The sequence below is a fragment of the Dryobates pubescens genome, chromosome 4, assembly GCF_014839835.1.
Source record: "Dryobates pubescens isolate bDryPub1 chromosome 4, bDryPub1.pri, whole genome shotgun sequence".
Taxonomy (NCBI): domain Eukaryota; kingdom Metazoa; phylum Chordata; class Aves; order Piciformes; family Picidae; genus Dryobates; species Dryobates pubescens.
The window spans coordinates 11,329,668-11,348,719 of NC_071615.1; the positions used below are offsets into that span (position 1 = coordinate 11,329,668).

At 57.4% G+C, this 19,052-nt stretch overlaps 1 protein-coding gene across 1 annotated transcript in view; it reads left to right on the forward strand.

Moving 5' to 3' along the window:
* Positions 1-18,718, forward strand: part of CACNG3 (calcium voltage-gated channel auxiliary subunit gamma 3) — a 36,573-nt gene extending 17,855 nt beyond the window's left edge. Inside the window, exons 3-5 of the mRNA XM_054180550.1 lie at positions 13,340-13,423; positions 15,195-15,335; positions 17,406-18,718. Of these exons, the coding sequence (XP_054036525.1) occupies positions 13,340-13,423; positions 15,195-15,335; positions 17,406-17,917 (737 nt within the window). The 3' untranslated portion in view covers positions 17,918-18,718. The remainder of the gene's footprint in view (positions 1-13,339; positions 13,424-15,194; positions 15,336-17,405) is intronic.
* The last annotated feature ends 334 nt before the right edge of the window (positions 18,719-19,052 follow it).

Genomic DNA, 19,052 nt, shown 5'->3' on the forward strand with positions numbered 1-19,052 from the left:
CAGAAAAGCCCTCCAAGACTGAGTGCAGCCATCAACCCAACACCACCATGGCCACCAAACCATGTCCCCAGGTGCCATGGCCACAGGTTTCTTGAACACCTCCAGGGATGGGGACTCCACCACCTCCCTGGGCAGCCTGTTCCAGTGCCTAACCACAATTCCAGTAAAGAAACTGTTCCTAATGCCTTGTTTCTTAACATCCTGAGCCTTTGCTGTTTCCCCCTGGTCCCTTCTGGGTAGGTTTTAGCATTTTTCATCATTCTGGCTGTAGGGATGTGTGGATTAAACTCACTCCAGGTGGGTCCTTCTGGATTCTTCTGTTCCTTCTCCTAACTTGTGCTGGAATCCACAAGCTTCTGAACTGCTGCTCTTTTGCTTTCTCTGTGAGTCTTGCTGTCACCATCTTGATGTTGTGCTGAAGAGGACTTGTTTGGCTCCTGGTTTCCTCCTCTTCTTTTTCTGCCAGTTTAATACCTCTCCTATGAGGACAGATTGAGAGAGTTGGGGCTGTTCAGTCTGGAGAAGAGAAAGCTCTGAGGTGACCTTATTGTGGCCTTCCAGTACCTGAAGGGGGCTACAAGAAAGCTGGGGAGGGACTTTTGAGGGTGTCAGGGAGTGATAGGACTGGGGGGATGGAACAAAGCCAGAGATGGGTAGATTCAGATTGGATGTTAGGAAAAAGTTCTTCCCTGTGAGGGTGGTGAGAGACTGGCACAGGTTGCCCAGGGAGGTGATGGAAGTCTCATCCTTGGAGGTTTTTAAGGCCAGGCTGGTTGTGGCTGTGAGCAACCTGCTGTAGTGTGAGGTGTCCCTGCCCATGGCAGGGGGGTTGGAACTGGCTGAGCCTTGAGGTCCCTTCCAACCCTGACGATTCTATGAAGTTACTCCACCAGTGCTGGGGAGACCATCACTGTGCAAGCAGTGAGCTCTAGCCTTGGAGAACAAAATGGCACAGAAATGGAGTCTGTAGATGCACTGTTGCTTTTTGGAGGAGCTACTCAGAAGCCAGACAAGGGACACAAGTCCTGGGTTTAGTCCTGTGTCCCAGGTCTGATCTATGAGGTTGTTCAGTGACCAGAGAAGGGTGATGGAGTGCTGCAGGCATGGTAGAGATGCAGCAGCAGTGAAGAGGACATCAAAAAGATATAATGAAAGAGCAAAGGGGAGAACAAGACCTCATCTCTGCTGAGTTGCTGATGAAGTTGTGTCCAAACACAAGAAACAGCAAGGGGCAGGGATTTCAACACGTTTAAAGTGGAGCCATTGCAGGGCAGGCAGAAATGCTCTCAGAGGACAATTTGCTGAGGGCATAAAAAGCAATAATAAAATCTTTACTCTCAAATCCATCTCCAGCTGCTCTGGGCTGTGGGGACAGGCTGGGGACAGGCCCACATTGCCATGTCCTGCTAGCAGGAGGCTTTGTGACCCTGGAACCTTCTGGAGCTGAGCTGGCTGCCCCTGTTACTGAGAGCTGGAGGGGAGGCTGGGAGGCAAAATCCTTCCCAGAAGCTCCTGTCAGCTCAGGTGGCCATGGTGCTTTGGGACATGGTTTGATGGCCACAGTGGTCTTGGGTTGATGGTTGGACTCAGTGAGCTTAGATCTTCCAACCAGAGTAATTCTATGATTCTAAGTGAATCCAAACTGCTTATTAAAGGAGAGATCCTTTAATGAGCAGGATCCTACCCTGGCTCTGCCTGTGCAGGGGAGGTCCCAGCCCTGGGGCAGAGGGATGCTCAGCCAGGGCTCCTCCTTTGGCCACTGATGCCCACAAGCAGCCAAACAAGCAGCAGGCTGTCTTGTTATCTCTCTCTTTATTAAAGTGAGTAGAATTGTCTTCATTTGAATGGATCAACTCAGCCAGTGAAGCTCATTAATTTCTAGCACATGGTTTGCTGAGGCTGAGCTGGGCTGCTGCAGCCTTCCTCTCGCTGGCAGGGGAATGCCAATTACCTCTGGAAACAGCAATCAATCTTCACCCACCCTTAAAAGAGAAAACATGGAGCAGTTGCCTCAGACCCAAGGAGGTGCAAGCCCCATCCCAGAGCTCCCAGCAGGGAAACCAGAGTGCTGCTGATCCCCTCCATGGCATGGGGACAGTGATGGGCAGTGGCCACATGCGTGCACGTTGGCTTCCCCCCCTAGGAAGACACCACCCTCCCCTCCCCCTGCTCCTTCCCATCCCATGCTGGCCAGCTGGAAGAGCCTGGCATTTTCCCAGGAGCTGGGATTGCAGTTGGGTGTTCCCCTGCCATGAGCTCCACCGATGAGGAAGGAGGGAAGGAAGGAAGGAAGGAAGGCAGGGGAGGAGAGGAGAGGAGGGGAGGGGGAGAGCCCCTGGAAGGCAGCTCCACTGCCTTCCCTGGATTGCTTTAATAAAGAGGTAAAACAAAGCTGAGCCCTTGGAGCCAAGTGCTGGAAATTACCTCTCATCTTCAAACTTTATTTCCCCCCCCCTCCTCTCTTCCCCCCCACCACCTCCCCTATTATTCAGAATTGTTTTGCCTTTCTGAGCTGCCTTGTGTAGGTTGCACCAACCCCACAGATTCCAGAATGGGAGATGATGAGTCACTGTCAAAATCCAGAGAGGGTTTTTTTCTTACCTTTTTATTAGTTGGGTGTTGGTTTTTTGGGTGTATTTCCCTCTCCCCCCACCCCTCCCTTTTAGCAGTGCTGAGGGAGGGAAAGACTCGGTGACACCCACCCATCACTGGCACCTCAAACTGGCAGGAGCTCCCAGTCCTCCCAGGGCTGTGTGTGCCTGGGCTGTGCCCATGACCACCCTGAAGGTCAGGGGTTGGAAGGCACCTCCCAAGGGTTTGTGCCAGAGGGATGGTGTCGGGTGATGGGTTGGACCTGATGATCTCAAAGGTCTTTTCCAACCTGGTTGATTCTGTGTAAGATCATCAGTATGCCCTATGGGTTGGCTGTTCTGCAGCCACAGCCACAGTGCCCAGCACTAGCCAGCTTCGCAGGCTCACAGGATGTTAGGGGTTGGAAGGGACCTCCCAAGGTCATCGAGTCCAACCCCCCCTCCAAGAGCAGGACCATAGAATCCAGCTCAGGTCACACAGGAACACATCCAGGTGGGGCTTGAAAGTCTCCAGAGAAGGAGACTCCACAACCCCTCTGGGCAGCCTGCTGCAGTGCTCTGGGACCCTCACAGAGAGGAAGTTCCTCCTCACGTTGCCCCTTGTCCTATCACAGGGTGCAACTGAGCAGAGCCTGTCCCCTCCTTCCACAGGTTCCTGGGGTCCATTGCTCAGTGAGCAGCTCTGCAGAGCTGAAATGTTCCTTCTCTAAAGCAAATGGTGTGCCTCCTGCCCCTTTGGTGAACCTGAGCACACATCCACTCTGGGTGCACATGAAGATGGGTGGGGAATGGGGACAAGAGCAGAGCCCTAGGATGGGGTTTGGTCCCAGCATGTTGACACAAGAGTTGATTCCCCATGGGAGCTGGGGATGGGGGCTGTGGCCCCTGGCACCCTCCTGGGCACCCCCTGATGTTGAGGTGGAACCTCCTGTGCTGTAGTTTGTATGTATTGCCCCTGGTCCTATCACAGGGTCCCCTGTGAGGATGCCCATCACAGGCAGCTGGGTGCTGGGGATGCTCTGGGTGCTGGGGATGCTCAGGGGGCTGGGTTCTTGCACTGTTGTCTGTGTTCCACCGTGAATTTGTGTGGCCTCTGTGTCCAGCCAGCACCACAGAGCCCACCTCTGCCACCTCCTCCTCCTCCTCCCCCTGCACTCATTTCATTTGAGTTGGCTTTTCCCACACACACACTGTTTGTTTGGGGGTTGTGAGGTTTTGTCTGTTTGATTGGTTGGGCTTTGGGGGTTGTTTTGTTTTGCTGGGGTTCTTTTTAACAACAGGAAGACAATCCTCCAGCAAAGGCAAGTCTGTGTAGGTGACTCTGCTCTGCCACCAACCGCCACCACAGAGAGGGGGAGAGAGTGCGAAGTGGAGAGGCAGCCAGATTCCACCAGCACCACCCTGGGCAGCTGGTGAGGGGCTGCTGGGTGATGGGGATGTGCTGGGAGGAGGAGGAGGAGGACTCAGTCCTGAGGAGGAGGATTGGTCCTGCTAGCTGGTGGTGGGGAGCCCAGCACCCATCTGCTGTGGGGAGTGACACGGAGCAGGGACTCTATCCACAGAGCTTTGCCTTCAGTGAGCTGCTCTCCAGTGGAGCTTCAGCAGAGAGATGCATGAGGAGTGGTGGCAGTGGTGTGGCTGGAGGGTCACAAGGCAGTTGGATGGTGAGGACTCTTCTCTTGCCTCTGGGTCCCCTGGCTTTGGGATGGCAGCTGTGTCGGGCAGCATCCTTGGCTTGCTGGGGTCCTCTGCGTTGTGGATCTGGGGTGTCCACGGGCCTGGGGTGGCCAAATCCATCCCAACAACTTTCCCTGATGCTGTTCTAAGCTGTTTGTGGTGTTTGGGACTTTGCTGTGTCATAGACTTTGCGATGTGGGAGGTGAACAAGATGCTGGAGGGCGGCCAGGACCCCGGCAGCCCTTCCTGGGGACATGGGACAGAGCTGCTGCTCCGTGCCAGCTGAGCAGAGCCTATGTGGTGGCCATGGCTCAGTGGGTGACAGCTAGGTCTGACATGGACCTGACACCCTGGAGCTTTGCAGTCACCACAGGGACCTTGTGCAAAGAGCCTCAGGATCCCTTGCAGAGCCTGGAGCTGGGGAAGGAGTAAAGATGACTTTATATATTTATTTTTTTCCATCTCTCCAAGCATCTGGGAGGTGGGTGGGAGGTAAAAAAAGATGAGCCCTGAAGTTTTAATTCCTTGGAGATATTTAGGTATCCTGCTCTTGTTACTCAAGGGAGTGCAGAGCCTGAGCGGCTCTGGGGATGTGCTGCAGGCTCCTGCCCCCAGCTCCTGCCCCCAGCTCAGCCTAGACCTGTGGCTCTCATTTTGAGAGAGCTTGAACCATAATGACCCCCCCCACTTCTCCAAAGGGATTGGGTGTGATGAGACATCTCTAGGAAGCCCATTACTGTAAGCCACAGCTCAGGAGATAACTCACTTCAATTTACTGGCAGCTGCAGAGCGCTGAGGGCTGAAATGTGACCTTGCCCTGGGATTCTCCAGGCTAAGCCAACCAGAGCGAGGAGAGGAAGGAATTTTGGTCTCATTGAAGTGCCTCAGTGTGCAGAGTGAGCAGCAGCAGCCAGAGCAGCCCCTGGAAAACTGTTCCACTGGAAGGGAAGTAATGAGATGTTAACTCTGGCACTGGAGCTCTTTAGGCTGCGGCTCTGTGGGTTGGGATCGATGTTCCCAGCCCTGCTTCCACCATCACGAGACTCCTGCTTCCCTCACCCCCTCCCTGGGGAAAGGCCTTTTGGAGGAGGAAGCCCCAGCTCAGATCAATTAATTGCCTTTGCATTCTGCAGTGAGTGCAGCTCAGAGCACAGGCATCAAAACAGGAACAAAGCAGAGCAGCAGCCAGCAAACCCTGCTGGCAGCGGCTGTGTCCCTGCCTGGGGCAGCCCCTTGGCAAGGGAAGCCCCTGGTCCTCTTATGTACCCTGTGGGTTCTGGGTGCTCTGATCCCATGGAGATGAGAGAGGTGGAGGCATGGAGCATGGAGAGTGGGATGGAAACCAGCACCATGGGAGGGAGGGGATCATAGAATCACTATGTTGGAAGGGGCTCTGGAGCTCATCCACTCCCACCCCCCTGCCCAAGCAGGGCACCCACAGCACCTTGCCCAGGATCACAATGGCCAAGGGGAGTTGGAAGCTCTCCAGCACAGGAGGCTCCACAACCTCTCTGGGCAGCCTGCTGCAGGGCTCCACAGCAGCCCCACTGCAGGAGAGTTTCCCCTTAAGGGAAGACGTGCCAGGAATGGGATATTCCAGGCTGGATCTTGTCCCCACGTTGGGCACCATGCCCAGAGATTTGTCTCCAAAAGCAGTGAGAGCAGAATGTGCTCTGTGGGGTCATGGCTTCTGAGTAAAGCCCTGAGGGCCTCTGAGCTGTGCCAGCTGCAGGAAGCCTGCAGCTGTTGGGCAGGGACAGTCCTGCAGGCACTGCACTGCCAGCACTGGCACTGCCATGGCCACATGGAAGATGTCCTGCAGCATTTGGCAGCTGAAGAGGGCTTCCCCATAGTGCCTGAGGACACCTGGGGTGCCCTGACATTAAAGTGGGAACATTAAATCAAGAGCTTGGGCTGAAGCTCACTGAGACTGGTGCAGAGCATGGACCTTGAATATTTGGTTCAGTTTTGGGTCCTTCACTCCAAGAAGGACATTGAGGGGCTGGAGCAGGTCCAGAGAAGGGTAACAAAGCTGGGAAAGGGTCTGGAGAGCAGGGCTGGGGAGGAGCAGCTGAGGGACCTGGTGGGTGTTCAGCCTGGAGAAAAGGAGCCTGAGGCTGCTTCTGGCTCTCTACAACTCCCTGAAAGGAGGCTGGAGCCAGGTGGGAGTTGATCTCTTGTCTCAAGGAATAGGCAACAGGACAAGAGGAAATGGCCTCAAGTTGCTCAGGGGAGGTTTAGGTTGGACATAAGAAAAAAATTCTTTGCTGGAAGAGTTGCCAAGCCCTGGCCCAGCCTGCCCAGGGCAGTGGTGGAGTCCTCTTCCCTGGAGCGGTTCCAAAGCCATGGAGCTGTGGTGCTGAGGGCCATGGCTTGGTGGTGACCTGGCAGTGCTGGGGTAAGGGTTCAATTCCAGCATCTCAAGATGTCCTTCTCAGTTCTGTGATCCTATGAATCTGCTGCTGGCCAAGAGCCTGTGGCAGCTGTGAAGAATGAGGAGGGAGCTGATGGCAGAGCTGTGGTTGCTCACACTGACCCTGCCACACAGGGCAGGAGAGGCAGGAACAGGCTTCCTGCAGGGCCGTTCAGCTCCTGGCTGGGTCCTTGCAGCTGCTCCTTGGCATGGGAGCAGCTCAGTGATCAGTGTGGAAGGTGCTGGGGCTGCACCCACAGGGTCAGGAGCTGCTCAAGTGCTCAGCTGCCTGGCAGAGATTTAAATAGAGGGTAGGGAGCGTGGTGCCACGCCGCACAGTGAGTGTTTGAAGGACTTCAGATGGCCCTGTGCTGCTGTGAGCATCCCTGTGGGGAGGACATGGCTGGTTCCCAGGACTCCTGTTTCCAACTGGTTTGGGGTGTCTTACCCAGGAACTTGCATCATTTGATGTTGGATGATTTATTGGGCTTCCAAGTGCTGATCCCTAGGGGCTGCTCCTCTCTTCCCCAAGCAGGTCTGGCTCTGCGGTACAGAACAAGAAGGGTGAAGCTGCCCCATGCCAGGGACATGGAATGCTCCAGAGAGGGTCTGTATGAGCTGCCAGCTGCCATGTAGGGCTGTGGGCAGGGAAGGGCAGCAAGAGGCTGAGTTGGATGCTGAGGAGAGAAAATCCCCAGCTCCAGCACAGAGATGCTGAGCAGGGATGAGAATGGCAGCAGCAGGAGCTGCTTCCCTGGAGCAGTCCCAGGCTGAGCTGGGATGGGAATGGCAGCAGCAGGAGCTGCTCGCTGCAGGACTCCCAGGCTGAGCTGGGATGGGAATGGCAGCAGCAGGAGCTGCTCTCTGGAGCACTACCAGGCTGAGCTGGGATGGGAATGGCAGCAGCAGGAGCTGCTCTCTGCAGGACTCCCAGGCTGAGCTGGGATGGGAATGGCAGCAGCAGGAGCTGCTCTCTGGAGCACTACCAGGCTGAGCTGGGATGGGAAAGGCAGCAGCAGGAGCTGCTCTCTGCAGGACTCCCAGGCTGAGCTGGGATGGGAATGGCAGCAGCAGGAGCTGCTCTCTGCAGCAGTCCCAGGCTGAGCTGGGATGGGAATGGCAGCAGCAGGAGCTGCTCTCTGGAGCACTACCAGGCTGAGCTGGGATGGGAATGGCAGCAGCAGGAGCTGCTCTCTGCAGGACTCCCAGGCTGAGCTGGGATGGGAATGGCAGCAGCAGGAGCTGCTCTCTGCAGCAGTCCCAGGCTGAGCTGGGATGGGAATGGCAGCAGCAGGAGCTGCTTCCCTGGAGCAGTCCCAGGCTGAGCTGGGATGGGAATGGCAGCAGCAGGAGCTGCTCTCTGCAGGACTCCCAGGCTGAGCTGGGATGGGAATGGCAGCAGCAGGAGCTGCTCGCTGCAGGACTCCCAGGCTGAGCTGGGATGGGAATGGCAGCAGCAGGAGCTGCTCTCTGGAGCACTACCAGGCTGAGCTGGGATGGGAATGGCAGCAGCAGGAGCTGCTCTCTGGAGCACTCCCAGGCTGAGCTGGGATGGGAATGGCAGCAGCAGGAGCTGCTCTCTGCAGGACTCCTAGGCTGAGCTGGGATGGGAATGGCAGCAGCAGGAGCTGCTCTCTGCAGGACTCCCAGGCTGAGCTGGGATGGGAATGGCAGCAGCAGGAGCTGCTCTCTGGAGCACTACCAGGCTGAGCTGGGATGGGAATGGTAGCAGCAGAAGCTGCTCTCTGGAGCACTACCAGGCTGAGCAGATGAATTAAACCAAGGTGCAGTGAGTCATGCTCAGGAGTCATCAGCTGGGGAGTTACCATGAGCAGGCTGGGATGTGTTGGAACCAGAAGCTCCTAGCTGCTGGGAGCTCTTGCCCTTCCTTCTTCTAAAGGAGAAGAGCTGGAGCACCAGCAGCAGCCCCTGTCCTCTTCAACCCATCCAGCATGAGATGCTGTGCCCAGCAAGACTCACAGCAGAACTCTGGTGAGTGGCACAGTGCCACCCAGACAAGGTGTGAGCAGGAGCTGGGGCAGTGGGTGCCAGGAGCAAGCAGCTGAGCTTGCAAGGCAGGAAAGCACCCCAGGGAGTCCCATCCTGCCCAGTCCTCCCCAGCTGGCTCCTGCATACAGCCAGCTGGAGCTGTGGGTGCCAGGGGCATCTTGTGCCCCAGCTCACAGCAGTGGCCTCAGTGCTGGCCGGGGTCAGAGCAGCCTGGAGCAGGTGATGTGGCATCAGCCTTGCTAAGGAAAGGTTGGGGCAGGCTGCAGGGTTTGAGGGCTCAGGCAAAATCTTCTTCCCTCCTGCCCATGCTGATGATGTCCATGGCAGGGAGGTGGTACTAGATAATCTTTAGAGCCCCTTCCAACCCAAACCTTGCCATGATTCTGTGTGGTGCTGCATTTCCCAGGCTGGGATGCAACACCAGCAGAGCAAAGCCCAAAGTGGCATCTGCTGTCACAGGGGGACAGGAACGGCTCAGGAGGTGCCGTGGGACGTGTGGGGTGTGAGGCTGTGCACCCTGGCTGCTCAGGGTGCAGGCCCCCAGGCAGGGCCAGGAGCAGCCACCCCAGCCTTCCCCAGAGCCTTGTCCTGCCCGGGGCACGGCTGAGGGAGCAGTCCTGGGGGCTGAGGGAGGGCCTTCGGTGTGGCCTTTGTTTGGAGGCTGGGACGTTGGGTGTCAGGTGACTCAGCGGTCGCCATGGCAACGAGCATCAGTTAATGAACAGAGGGAGGGAAGGAGCCAAAATAAATGTCAGAGCCTGGAATGGGTGCGGCAGAGCTGCTGCTGCCCTGCCTGTCCCGCCTCGGCAGGGGGCTCCCTTGGCCGCGGGGGGGGGGCAGATTTGGTTAAACCCCCTGCACGGTGCCAGGCGAAGGGCTGGAGAGAGAGGAGCGTGGCAGGAACCCAGCGCTGCTGCTGTCCACATCCCCCGGCACCAAGCAGCTGGGGCTCTCCTGCCCACAGGGACACGGTGCCCTCTGCAGGCGTTGGTGACGCCGGGATGCTTCCCTGCTCCTGCCTTGGCCATGCCTGCTGGGCTGCCGTGGGCAGTGGGGAGGGAGTTGGTATTGCAACAGCAGCTCTGAGCAAAGGCTCTGCCCTGCCCAAGGAAAATCACTCGAGGGGGTTTTTTCTCCCCTTTTATTATATTATTGTTCAGTTTTGTCTCATTCCTGCTGCAAAGGAGGCCTTTGGGTGGGACAGGCAAGGCTGAGGGAAGGAGAGGGATTGTGGATACTGGTGGAGCAGAGCAGATGCAACGTGGCTGTGTGAGATCCTGATGGATGGATGGATGGATGGATGATCATCACAGCCCAGCTCAGCTCTGCACCCCAGCCCTGCATGGGCATGGATTATCTGCATCCAAACAGAGCACCCCTGTGCTTGCAGCTGCCTCCTGCTCCAAGGCTTGTCCTTGCTCTCCACACTCACAGATTTACCTTAGGCATTGTATGCCAGAAATTAGGCCCTTAGGGGTCCTGGCTTGCAGAGGGTGCTGGCCCTGCCCTGGGTTTTGGTGGAGGCTCAGCAGCATAAGGAGCCTCTGAGAACTTCAATGAGATCAGACCCAAGGAAATTAGCATCCTGGCATGCAGGCTGTGCTGATGGGCTGCCTCAAGCTCCAGGCTCTGCTCCCAGGTGGCATCAAGGGAAAGTTTCCTTTCATTAACCAGACGATGAGCGCTGGCCCCATGGTCTTAGGAGGGAGGCTGCTGCAAAGGAAGATGTTCCTGGGCTGTCATGGTGCTGCTGGAGAAGCTTCTGTGGGTCCTGCATGGGGGGTCTCTGACTATGCAGCTGTTAACAGCAGAAGAGGGAAGATCTGCCCCACCAGAGCAGGCTGGGGCTGTGGTGCAGAGAAAGGACCAAGATGTTGAGGGACCAGCTGGAGATGGAACCCTCAGTGCTGTCCCACCCCCCTTGGGGTGACACTGGAGATGTGTCCAGGAGGACTAGGTGCATCCAGGCACATGCTGGCTCTGTACAACCTTCTGGATCCTTCAGGGGGTAGCTTTGGGGTGCTGCAGGTTGTCATGGCTCCACTGGCTGGTGCCACTGCCTGATGGCTGGAGAGCAAAGGGATGAATGTTGGGGGGCAGATCTGGGGGGCATGTTGGTAGGGACAAGCAGAAGGTTGGAGAAGGAAGGTGGAAATCCAAAAGCTGAGAGGAGGAGGAGAATGGGGACTGTGCCATGCAGCTGCTGTGCTCCTGCCATCCTCAGGTGCCCGGTGCCTCCCCAGCCCCATTCCTGGGGCCTGTTTTCAGCCTCCCCTTTGCCCGCAGCTCCCCAGGTGCCGGCAGCAGGCGGTTCTCCCTCAGTGCCGTGTCTCCTGCTCAGATGACAGCTTCCCACCTCCAGAGCTTCATCTCCAGGCTTTAATTGATGCCTGTCACGATGCTCAGCTCCCCCAAGCCCGTAGCCAGAGCATAGGCTGGCAGTGGGACACCAGGCACGTTGGCTTCTCTTGCCTGGAGCCTTGTCCCTGGGTGGCACATCCCTTCTGATCCCACGGGAGAAGAGCCAGAGCCAGCATGACCTGACCATGTTCTCCAGCATTGGTGACATGTCCTATGGGGAGATGGTGTGAGAATTGTTAACACCTCTGCTTCCCATTCTGGAGCAGTTCTGCTCTGTGCCTCAGTTTCCCCATGCTAACACCAAGTGTTGGTTGGCACCAGCAAGGAGGCTCTGCTCCTGCTCCTGCCCTGGCATTTGCTGCTTGCATTGAAGAAGGGCCCCCTGTGAATGCTGCAGGCAGAAGCAGCTGCCCTGAGGAGCTGTGTTCCTATCCAGCCCCATGGCACTAGCTGAGCTCTGAGCTGTCCCCTGCAGCTGTGGAGCATGGTGCTGGGTGTCCTGGCATGCTGCCACCAGGAGCAGCTCACAGTGCCCACAGGAGCTGGCAGGCTGCATCAGTCACAACAAATCCGTGACAGGAGATGAGGAGACATTCCTTTGCTGCAGGAGTAGCTAGGGACTGGAACAGGCTGCCCAGGGAGGTGATGGGTCAGGGTTAGGATTAGGTCTCTTCTCCCTGGTATCAGGTGGCAGAATGAGAGGAAATGGCCTAAAATTGTGCCAGGGGAGGGTTAGGTTGGAGATGAGGAAAAATTTCTTTGCTGCAAGAGTGGTCAGGGATTGGAACAGTCTGCCCAGGGAGGTGGTGGAGTCCCCATCCCTGAGGGGTTCCAGAAACCTGTGGCCATGGCACTTGGGGCCATGGTTTAGTGGCCATGGTGGTGCTGGGTTGATGGTTGGACTGGATGATCTTAGAGGACTTTTCCAACCCAAACAATGCTGTGGTGCTCTCAGTGCAATGAGCATAGCCAAGATTTTGATATTGGTTTTTAATGCCTTTAATTTCTGTCAGCAGCAGCCCAGGGACCAGGCTGCTGGCTGGAGGAGCAGAGGCAGCCAGAGCCTGTTCACAGCCAGCCCCTCCCCCAGGCCGGTCCATGGACACGTCTGAGCCATGTGGCTCTCCCCTGCCGCGGCCGCGGCTCTTCTGCCCCGTTCCCACCTTGTCTCCACATCTTGCAGCGCGTAACTGAGTCCCCAGGACATAACCTGTGCTCGTCCCTGGCTTGCTCCTCTCATGGCACCGCTGCAGGGCTTCGGCAGAGGAGCTGAGCCAAGCGCACGGCGAGGAGAAGCCAAAGCAAAGAGGCTGGCGTTTAACAGTGAAATGCATTTGTTTTGCTTCAGAGGCAGGAGGGACGGAAAAGAAACCTCACAGAAAAAGCCTTTTCCCCCCCCAATGCTAAGTGGGAGGCCAGCAGATGCCAGAGCATCTGCCTTTTTCTGCAGGCCTTCCAGGCGGCGCTGCCGGCGCCCACTGCGGCAGGGCTGCTCTCGCCCCCGCTCCCGAGTCGTGCTGTGGGGGCCCGCGAGCAGGCAGCAAAAGGAGGCACATGCAGAGGGCTGGGAGATCCTGGTGGGACCATGCTGTGGTGCAGGTGGCACTCCTGCCCACGCCAAGCTCAACTGCGTTGCCCACCCGTGGTGCTGGGTGCTCGTCCGTGGCCGCTGCTGGGTGCGCTGTGGGGAGGCGCGAGAGCAGGCTGGGCACGGAGCATGGACAGAGCTTCTGGGGGACTTCCTACCTCCTTTGGTCTCTGCTTGTATCTCAGGCATGACACCAGGCTCAGAAGTGGCAGGAAGGGATAAGAGGGCCAGAAACGTTTTGGGAACTAATCTGCACCACCAAAACACCAAAATCCCATCTTGGAAGATGCTGTGCCAGCCCTGACAGCTCCTGTCACAACAAATCCATGACAGGAGATTAGGAGACCTTCCTTTGCTGCAGGAGTAGTTAGGGACTGGAACAGGGAGGTGATGGGTTAGGGTTAGGTCTCTTCCCCCTGGTATCAGGTGATAGAAGGAGAGGAAATGGCCTGGAATGGTGCCAGGGGAGGGTTAGGTTGGAGATGAGGAAAAATGTCTTTGCTGCAAGAGTGGTCAGGGATTGGAACAGGCTGCCCAGGGAGGTGGTGGAGTCCCCATCCCTGGAGGGGTTCCAGAAATGTGTGGCCATGGCACCTGGGGACATGGTTCAGTGGCCATGGTGGTGTTGGGTTGATGGTTGGACTCAATGCTCTCAAACAGTTCCCTGATTCCAAGGCTTCCTGGTTTGTGTCTCCCCAGGAACCTTCCGAGGAGTGTGCAAGAAAATCGACCACTTCCCCGAGGATGCGGATTACGAGCAGGACACAGCTGAGTACCTCCTCCGTGAGTCTGCCTGCCTGCAGCATGGCACAGCTGCCTGTCCCCCCCACAGCCTGTCCTCCAGCACCAGACTGGGGGCACAGCTCCCCAAGCTCCCAGCACAGCAGTGCTGACCCTCTGGGTTACCTGAGCGTGGCCGCATCCTGCTGCCCTAACGGTGTCAGTGGCACTCGCCGTCCCCATGGCTCATCCCAGCAGCTGATGTGCTGGGGTGAGAGGGGAACGTTTGTACTGGAGTGGGTTTGCAGTTTCAGGAGATGAGTGTTGAAGTTCTTCTCCCACCCCCTCCCACATTTAACACACAGAGTCTATTTTAGAGCCCCCAGCATGGCATTTTAATGGGGCTGCGCCCTGCTCTGTGCTGGGAATCAAGGCCCTGCTGGAGGGAGGGCTGAGAGCCTCAGGCAGGCACAGGGTGTTTTGGGTGCAGCAGGCAGTGATTTGCTGGACTAATTCTTCTTGGCTGTCATTTTGGAAGCTGAAATCTGACAGGCCATGGAGAAAAGCCTCTTCTTTGTGCAGAGCTCCATCAGGGACGCCTGAGCATACAGAGGTGAACCCCGCTGGGAATGGAGCCCAGCATGGGGTTGTGGCATCACATCTGGTGGGCTCAGGGTCTTGGGCTCCTGGGTAAATTTGCTAATGTTCCTCCTCTGTGTCAGAAAATGGCTTTTGGCTTTTTGTTGAACCCATAGAACCACAGACTGGTTTGGGTTGGAAGGAACCTTAAAGATCACCTAGGTCCAACCCCTTCCCATGGGCGGGGACCTTCCACCAGCCCAGCTTGCTCAAGCCTGAGGTATAGGATGGTCAGTTCTTAACTTTGGAAGCAGCTCTGATGCTTTGGGGACCTGAGTGACAGGTCCCCGACCCCCCCCCCCCCCCCAGTTGGCAGTGCTGTTCTTTGCCAGCCTGGTGAGATCTGGAGAGGGGGAGTTCTTCAGTCCTAGGCTCCAGAGTCACGTCCGTAGCCCAGCCCTGTGGGTGGTGTGCTGGGCGACGGGGAGGCAGGTTGCTGGTGCTGAGCGTGTGACAAGGCTGGAAGGGAAAATTCCTTGAAATAGTCTGGGAGGAAAGGGAAAAAAAAAGAAAGAAAGAAAGAAATGCAGGGCCTGAGCTGCTTCTGCAAGGGGAAGCCTGAACACAGGGGGTTGCTGGGCTCCAGAGCATAGAATCATAGAACTGTCAGGGTTGGAAGGGACCTCAAGGACCATCTAGTTCCAACCCCCCTGCCATGGGCAGGGACACCTCACACTACAGCAGGTTGCTCACAGCCACAACCAGCCTGGCTGCAAAAACCTCCAGGGATGAGGCTTCTACCACCTCCCTGGGCAACCTGTGCCAGTGTCTCACCACCCTCATAGTGAAGAACTTCTTCCTAACATCCAACTGAATCTACCTATTGCTATTTTTGTTCCATTCCCCCCAGTCCTATCACTTCCTGACAGCCTGAAATGTCCCTCCCCAGCTTTCTTGTAGCCCCCTTCAGATACTGGAAGGTCACAAGAAGGTCTCCTCAAAGCCTTCTCTTCTCTAGACTGAACAGCCCCAACTCCCTCAGTCTGTCCTCACAGGAGAGGTGCTCCAGCCCTCCCCAACAAGCTCAGGGACAAGCAGAGGATGCCTGGCAGGACTGGTGCTGGGTATCCTCCACACATCATAGGGAGAGACCACGAGCAGCGTTGCAATAATGCCATCTGGATGCTGGCTTTGGCTGGCAGGTGCTGGGAATCCCCAGCCAGGGGCCCACCCTACCCCAATTCCTGTCCCACAGGTGCAGTGAGAGCATCCAGCATCTTCCCCATCCTCAGTGTGGGTCTGCTCTTCTTCGGGGGCCTGTGCGTGGCGGCCAGCGAGTTCTACAAGAGCAAACACAACGTCATCCTCAGCGCGGGCATCTTCTTTGTCTCTGCAGGTAGGAGCTGCCTGCCAGGGTCTGGAGAGGGTGGGCCTCCCGGGGCAGGAGTGTGGGAGGACACAGGGGAGCTAGAGATGGGTTGTGGGTCTTCCTGGGCTGTCAGATTCTGAAGTTCATGAGCTGATGGAAAAGTCCTCCTGGCTGGGGTAAAACCGGCAGAGGCTTCTGGTGAGTGGTTGTGGTGCTGAGCAGCTTCACCCTGCTCCTCCTGAGCAGGCTCCATGTGGGTGCTGCAGCCCAGGAGGAGCCTGCAGCAGGTTTGGAGGGGCTCTACCCTCCGTCACCACCAAGCAGCAGGTCACGGGGCTGGGCGCTGGTGCAGCCAGGACCTGGCAGAGAGTCTGCCACAGTCCTGCAAGGAAAACCACTCTCTGGAGGCCCTTCCTTCTAGATTAGTCATTGCTCTGTCCCCTGCTGATTGTGCCGTGACAAGGGCTTTGTCTGGAGGAACTGCTCTGCTTGGTGGTTTTTCTTCTCCCCACAAAGACACAAATTGCTCTTCCTCCTTGGCTGCGGGAGCTGCTGGTGCAGATGAGCAAACAGTGGCAGGAAAATGCATCATGGATTCAGTAAGGAACTCCAGGAGCACTCCAGCTGCTTCCAGCCCCACGGCACAGCCCCACAGAACTGCTGGCAGCCAAAACCTGCCCACAGGCCCAGGAAGGCTTCAGGTTCCACCAGGAATGGCAGGAGATGGAGTCATTCCCTCTCCCCTGTGCTCCCAGGGATGTGCAGGGCTTGTGCCAGAGGGATCATCAGTATGCCCTATGGGTTGGCTGTTCTGCAGCCACAGCCACAGTGCCCAGCACTAGCCAGCTTCACAGGCTCACAGGATGTTAGGGGTTGGAAGGGACCTCCCAAGGTCATCGAGTCCAACCCCCCCTCCAAGAGCAGGACCATAGAATCCAGCTCAGGTCACACAGGAACACATCCAGGTGGGGCTTGAAAGTCTCCAGAGAAGGAGACTCCACAACCCCTCTGGGCAGCCTGCTCCAGGGCTCTGGGACCCTCACAGTGAGGAAGTTCCTCCTCACGTTGCCCCTTGTCCTATCGCAGGGTGCAACTGAGCAGAGCCTGTCCCCTCCTTCCACAGGTTCCTGGGGTCCATTGCTCAGTGAGCAGCTCTGCAGAGCTGAAATGTTCCTTTTCTAAAGCAAATGGTGGTGTGCCTCCTGCCCCTTCGGTGAATCTGACCACTCATCCACTCTGGGTGGGGAATGGGGACAAGAGCAGAGCCCTAGGATGGGGTTTGGTCCCAGCATGTTGACACAAGAGTTGGTTCCCCATGGGAACTGGGGATGGGGGCTGTGGCCCCTGGCACCCTCCTGGGCACCCTCTGGGTTGTGACTGGCAGGAGAAGGGATGGATTCCTCCACCCTGTGCACTTTCTCTGCTCTCCCACAATCATAGAATGGTTAGGGTTGGAAGGGACCTCAAGGCTCAGCCAGTTCCAAGCCCCCTGCCATGGGCAGGGACACCTCACACTACAGCAGGTTCCTTGCAGCCACATCCAGCCTGGCTGCAAAAACCTCCAGGGGTGAGGCTTCCACCACCTCCCTGGGCAACCTGTGCCAGTCTCTCACCACCCTCATGGGGAAGAACTTCCTAACATCCAACTGAATCTACCCATTGCTATTTTTTATCCATTCCCCCCAGTCCTATCTCTCCCTGACACCCTCAAAAGTCCCTCCCCAGCTTTCTTGTAGCCCCCTTCAGATACTGGAAGGCCACAAGAAGGTCTCCTCAGAGCCTTCTCTTCTCCAGACTGAACAGCCCCAGCTCTCTCAATCTGTCCTCATAGGAGAGGAGCTCCAGCCCTCTGATCACCCTCGTGGCCCTTCTCTGGATATGTTCCAGCACCTCCAGGTTCTCCCTGTACTAGGGGCTCCAGAACTGGATGCAGTACTCCAGGTGGGGTCTCACCAGAGTGGAGCAGAGGGGGATAATCACCTCCCTCAACCTGCCAGCTGTGCTTCTCTTGCTGCAGCCCAGGATGTGATTGGCTTTCTGGGCTGCAAGTGCACAATCCCTCAAGCGAGTTCCCCTCCCTCTCCTCCTCTCCCGAAGGTCTCAGCAACATCATTGGGATCATAGTCTACATCTCGGCCAACGCGGGGGACCCGGGGCAGAGCGACTCCAAGAAGAGCTACTCCTACGGCTGGTCCTTCTACTTCGGGGCGCTGTCCTTCATCATCGCCGAGGTGGTGGGGGTGGTGGCGGTGCACATGTACATCGAGAAGCACCGCCAGATCCGCGCCAGGTCGCACTCGGAGCTGCTCAAGCGGACCGCCTTCACCCGCCTGCCGCCCTACCGCTACCGCTTCCGCCGGCGCTCCAGCTCCCGCTCCACCGAGCCCCGCTCCCGGGACTTGTCGCCCATCAGCAAGGGCTTCGGCACCATCCCCTCCACCGACATCTCCATGTTCACCCTCTCCAGGGATCCCTCCAAGGTCACCATGGGGACGCTGCTCAACTCGGAGCGGGACCACGGGTTTTTACAGGTCCACAACTCCATCCCCAAAGAGTTCAAGGAGGCTTTGCACAACAACCCGGCCAACAGACGAACCACGCCGGTCTGAGCGGGCACGGCCGGGCTGGCGGGCTGCATGGCACCGCCCTCCTGACGCCTGCAACCCTGTTTTTAAGGACAAACCCAGATGGCTCGCCCTGCCCCTACCTGTGGGGCTGATTTTTTTCACTCCCCCAAAATGCCGCCGGCCGGGCCGGGCTGTCGCGCCCACGTTGGGACCGGGACCCCCCACCCCCGTGCCAGGGGCTGCGCTGTGACCCTGGCTGTGGTGCCCTACAGACTGAGCAGGGCTTCCAACACCACCCGGGAGAGTGGCTCCCCGAGGTCTCCATCCTTCGTGTTGCTCATAACCGCGGTGTTCCCTTAGCTGTGTGTCCATGGAATTGCTGGCCGTGGCCCTGGCCGCGAGAACCCCCACCCCCGGGAGGCACATTGGGGTGAAACCGCCTGGAAATGGGGAGTTTGGAGCCCTTGTGGCGCCAGCCCCTTCCCCGGTGGGTGGCTGCAGGGGCTGGGGCCGGCTTTCTCTTTGGCGTTTCGTGCATGCATTAAATAGCTTGGAACTCAATTTTTTGTCATGTTGGGTTGGAAGAAATCATCCTTTTCCAATTTCCTGTGGTCTTGAAAGGGCTTCTTTCTTTCCTCCTTGCTTTCTCCTTCCTTTCGGTGCAATTCAGGCTATGAAACGGACTCAGGAGCAGCATTCCTCCAGTGACTGGTAGCAGTTAGCCAGCGTTTCACTAACCTCTGATGTTGCAGTGAATTCCCTCCCTTGAACACAGCCAGAGGCACAAGTTGCTGCCTGGGCACAACCAAGGAGGCGACGCCTTGTGGAGGAGCTGGGCTGGGCTGGGGGAGGGGGGCTGGGCCGTGGGCTGCGTGCCCCTGGGGTTTGGGTGGTGGCTGGGAGAGTGGTGGGAAAACAACAATAAAACCTGCCCAGTTTGGCAAAACCAAAAAGTCACTTGGCTGAGTAGGTCACCTTGAGCCTGCTGTGGGCAGCTGCAAAACCGTGTCCCATGGGTGTGCCACCGCTCCCCTGGCTGTGGGGGGTACTCGGGGTTGGGGCTCCCCAGCTGCAGGGGGTTGGAGGAGTCCCCACCCTGCTCTCCAGCCCATTGCCTCCCCTGGTTTGTGTTGTAGAGTGGCTGGTGGGACATGGGGTGCATGGGGTGTGGGTGTGT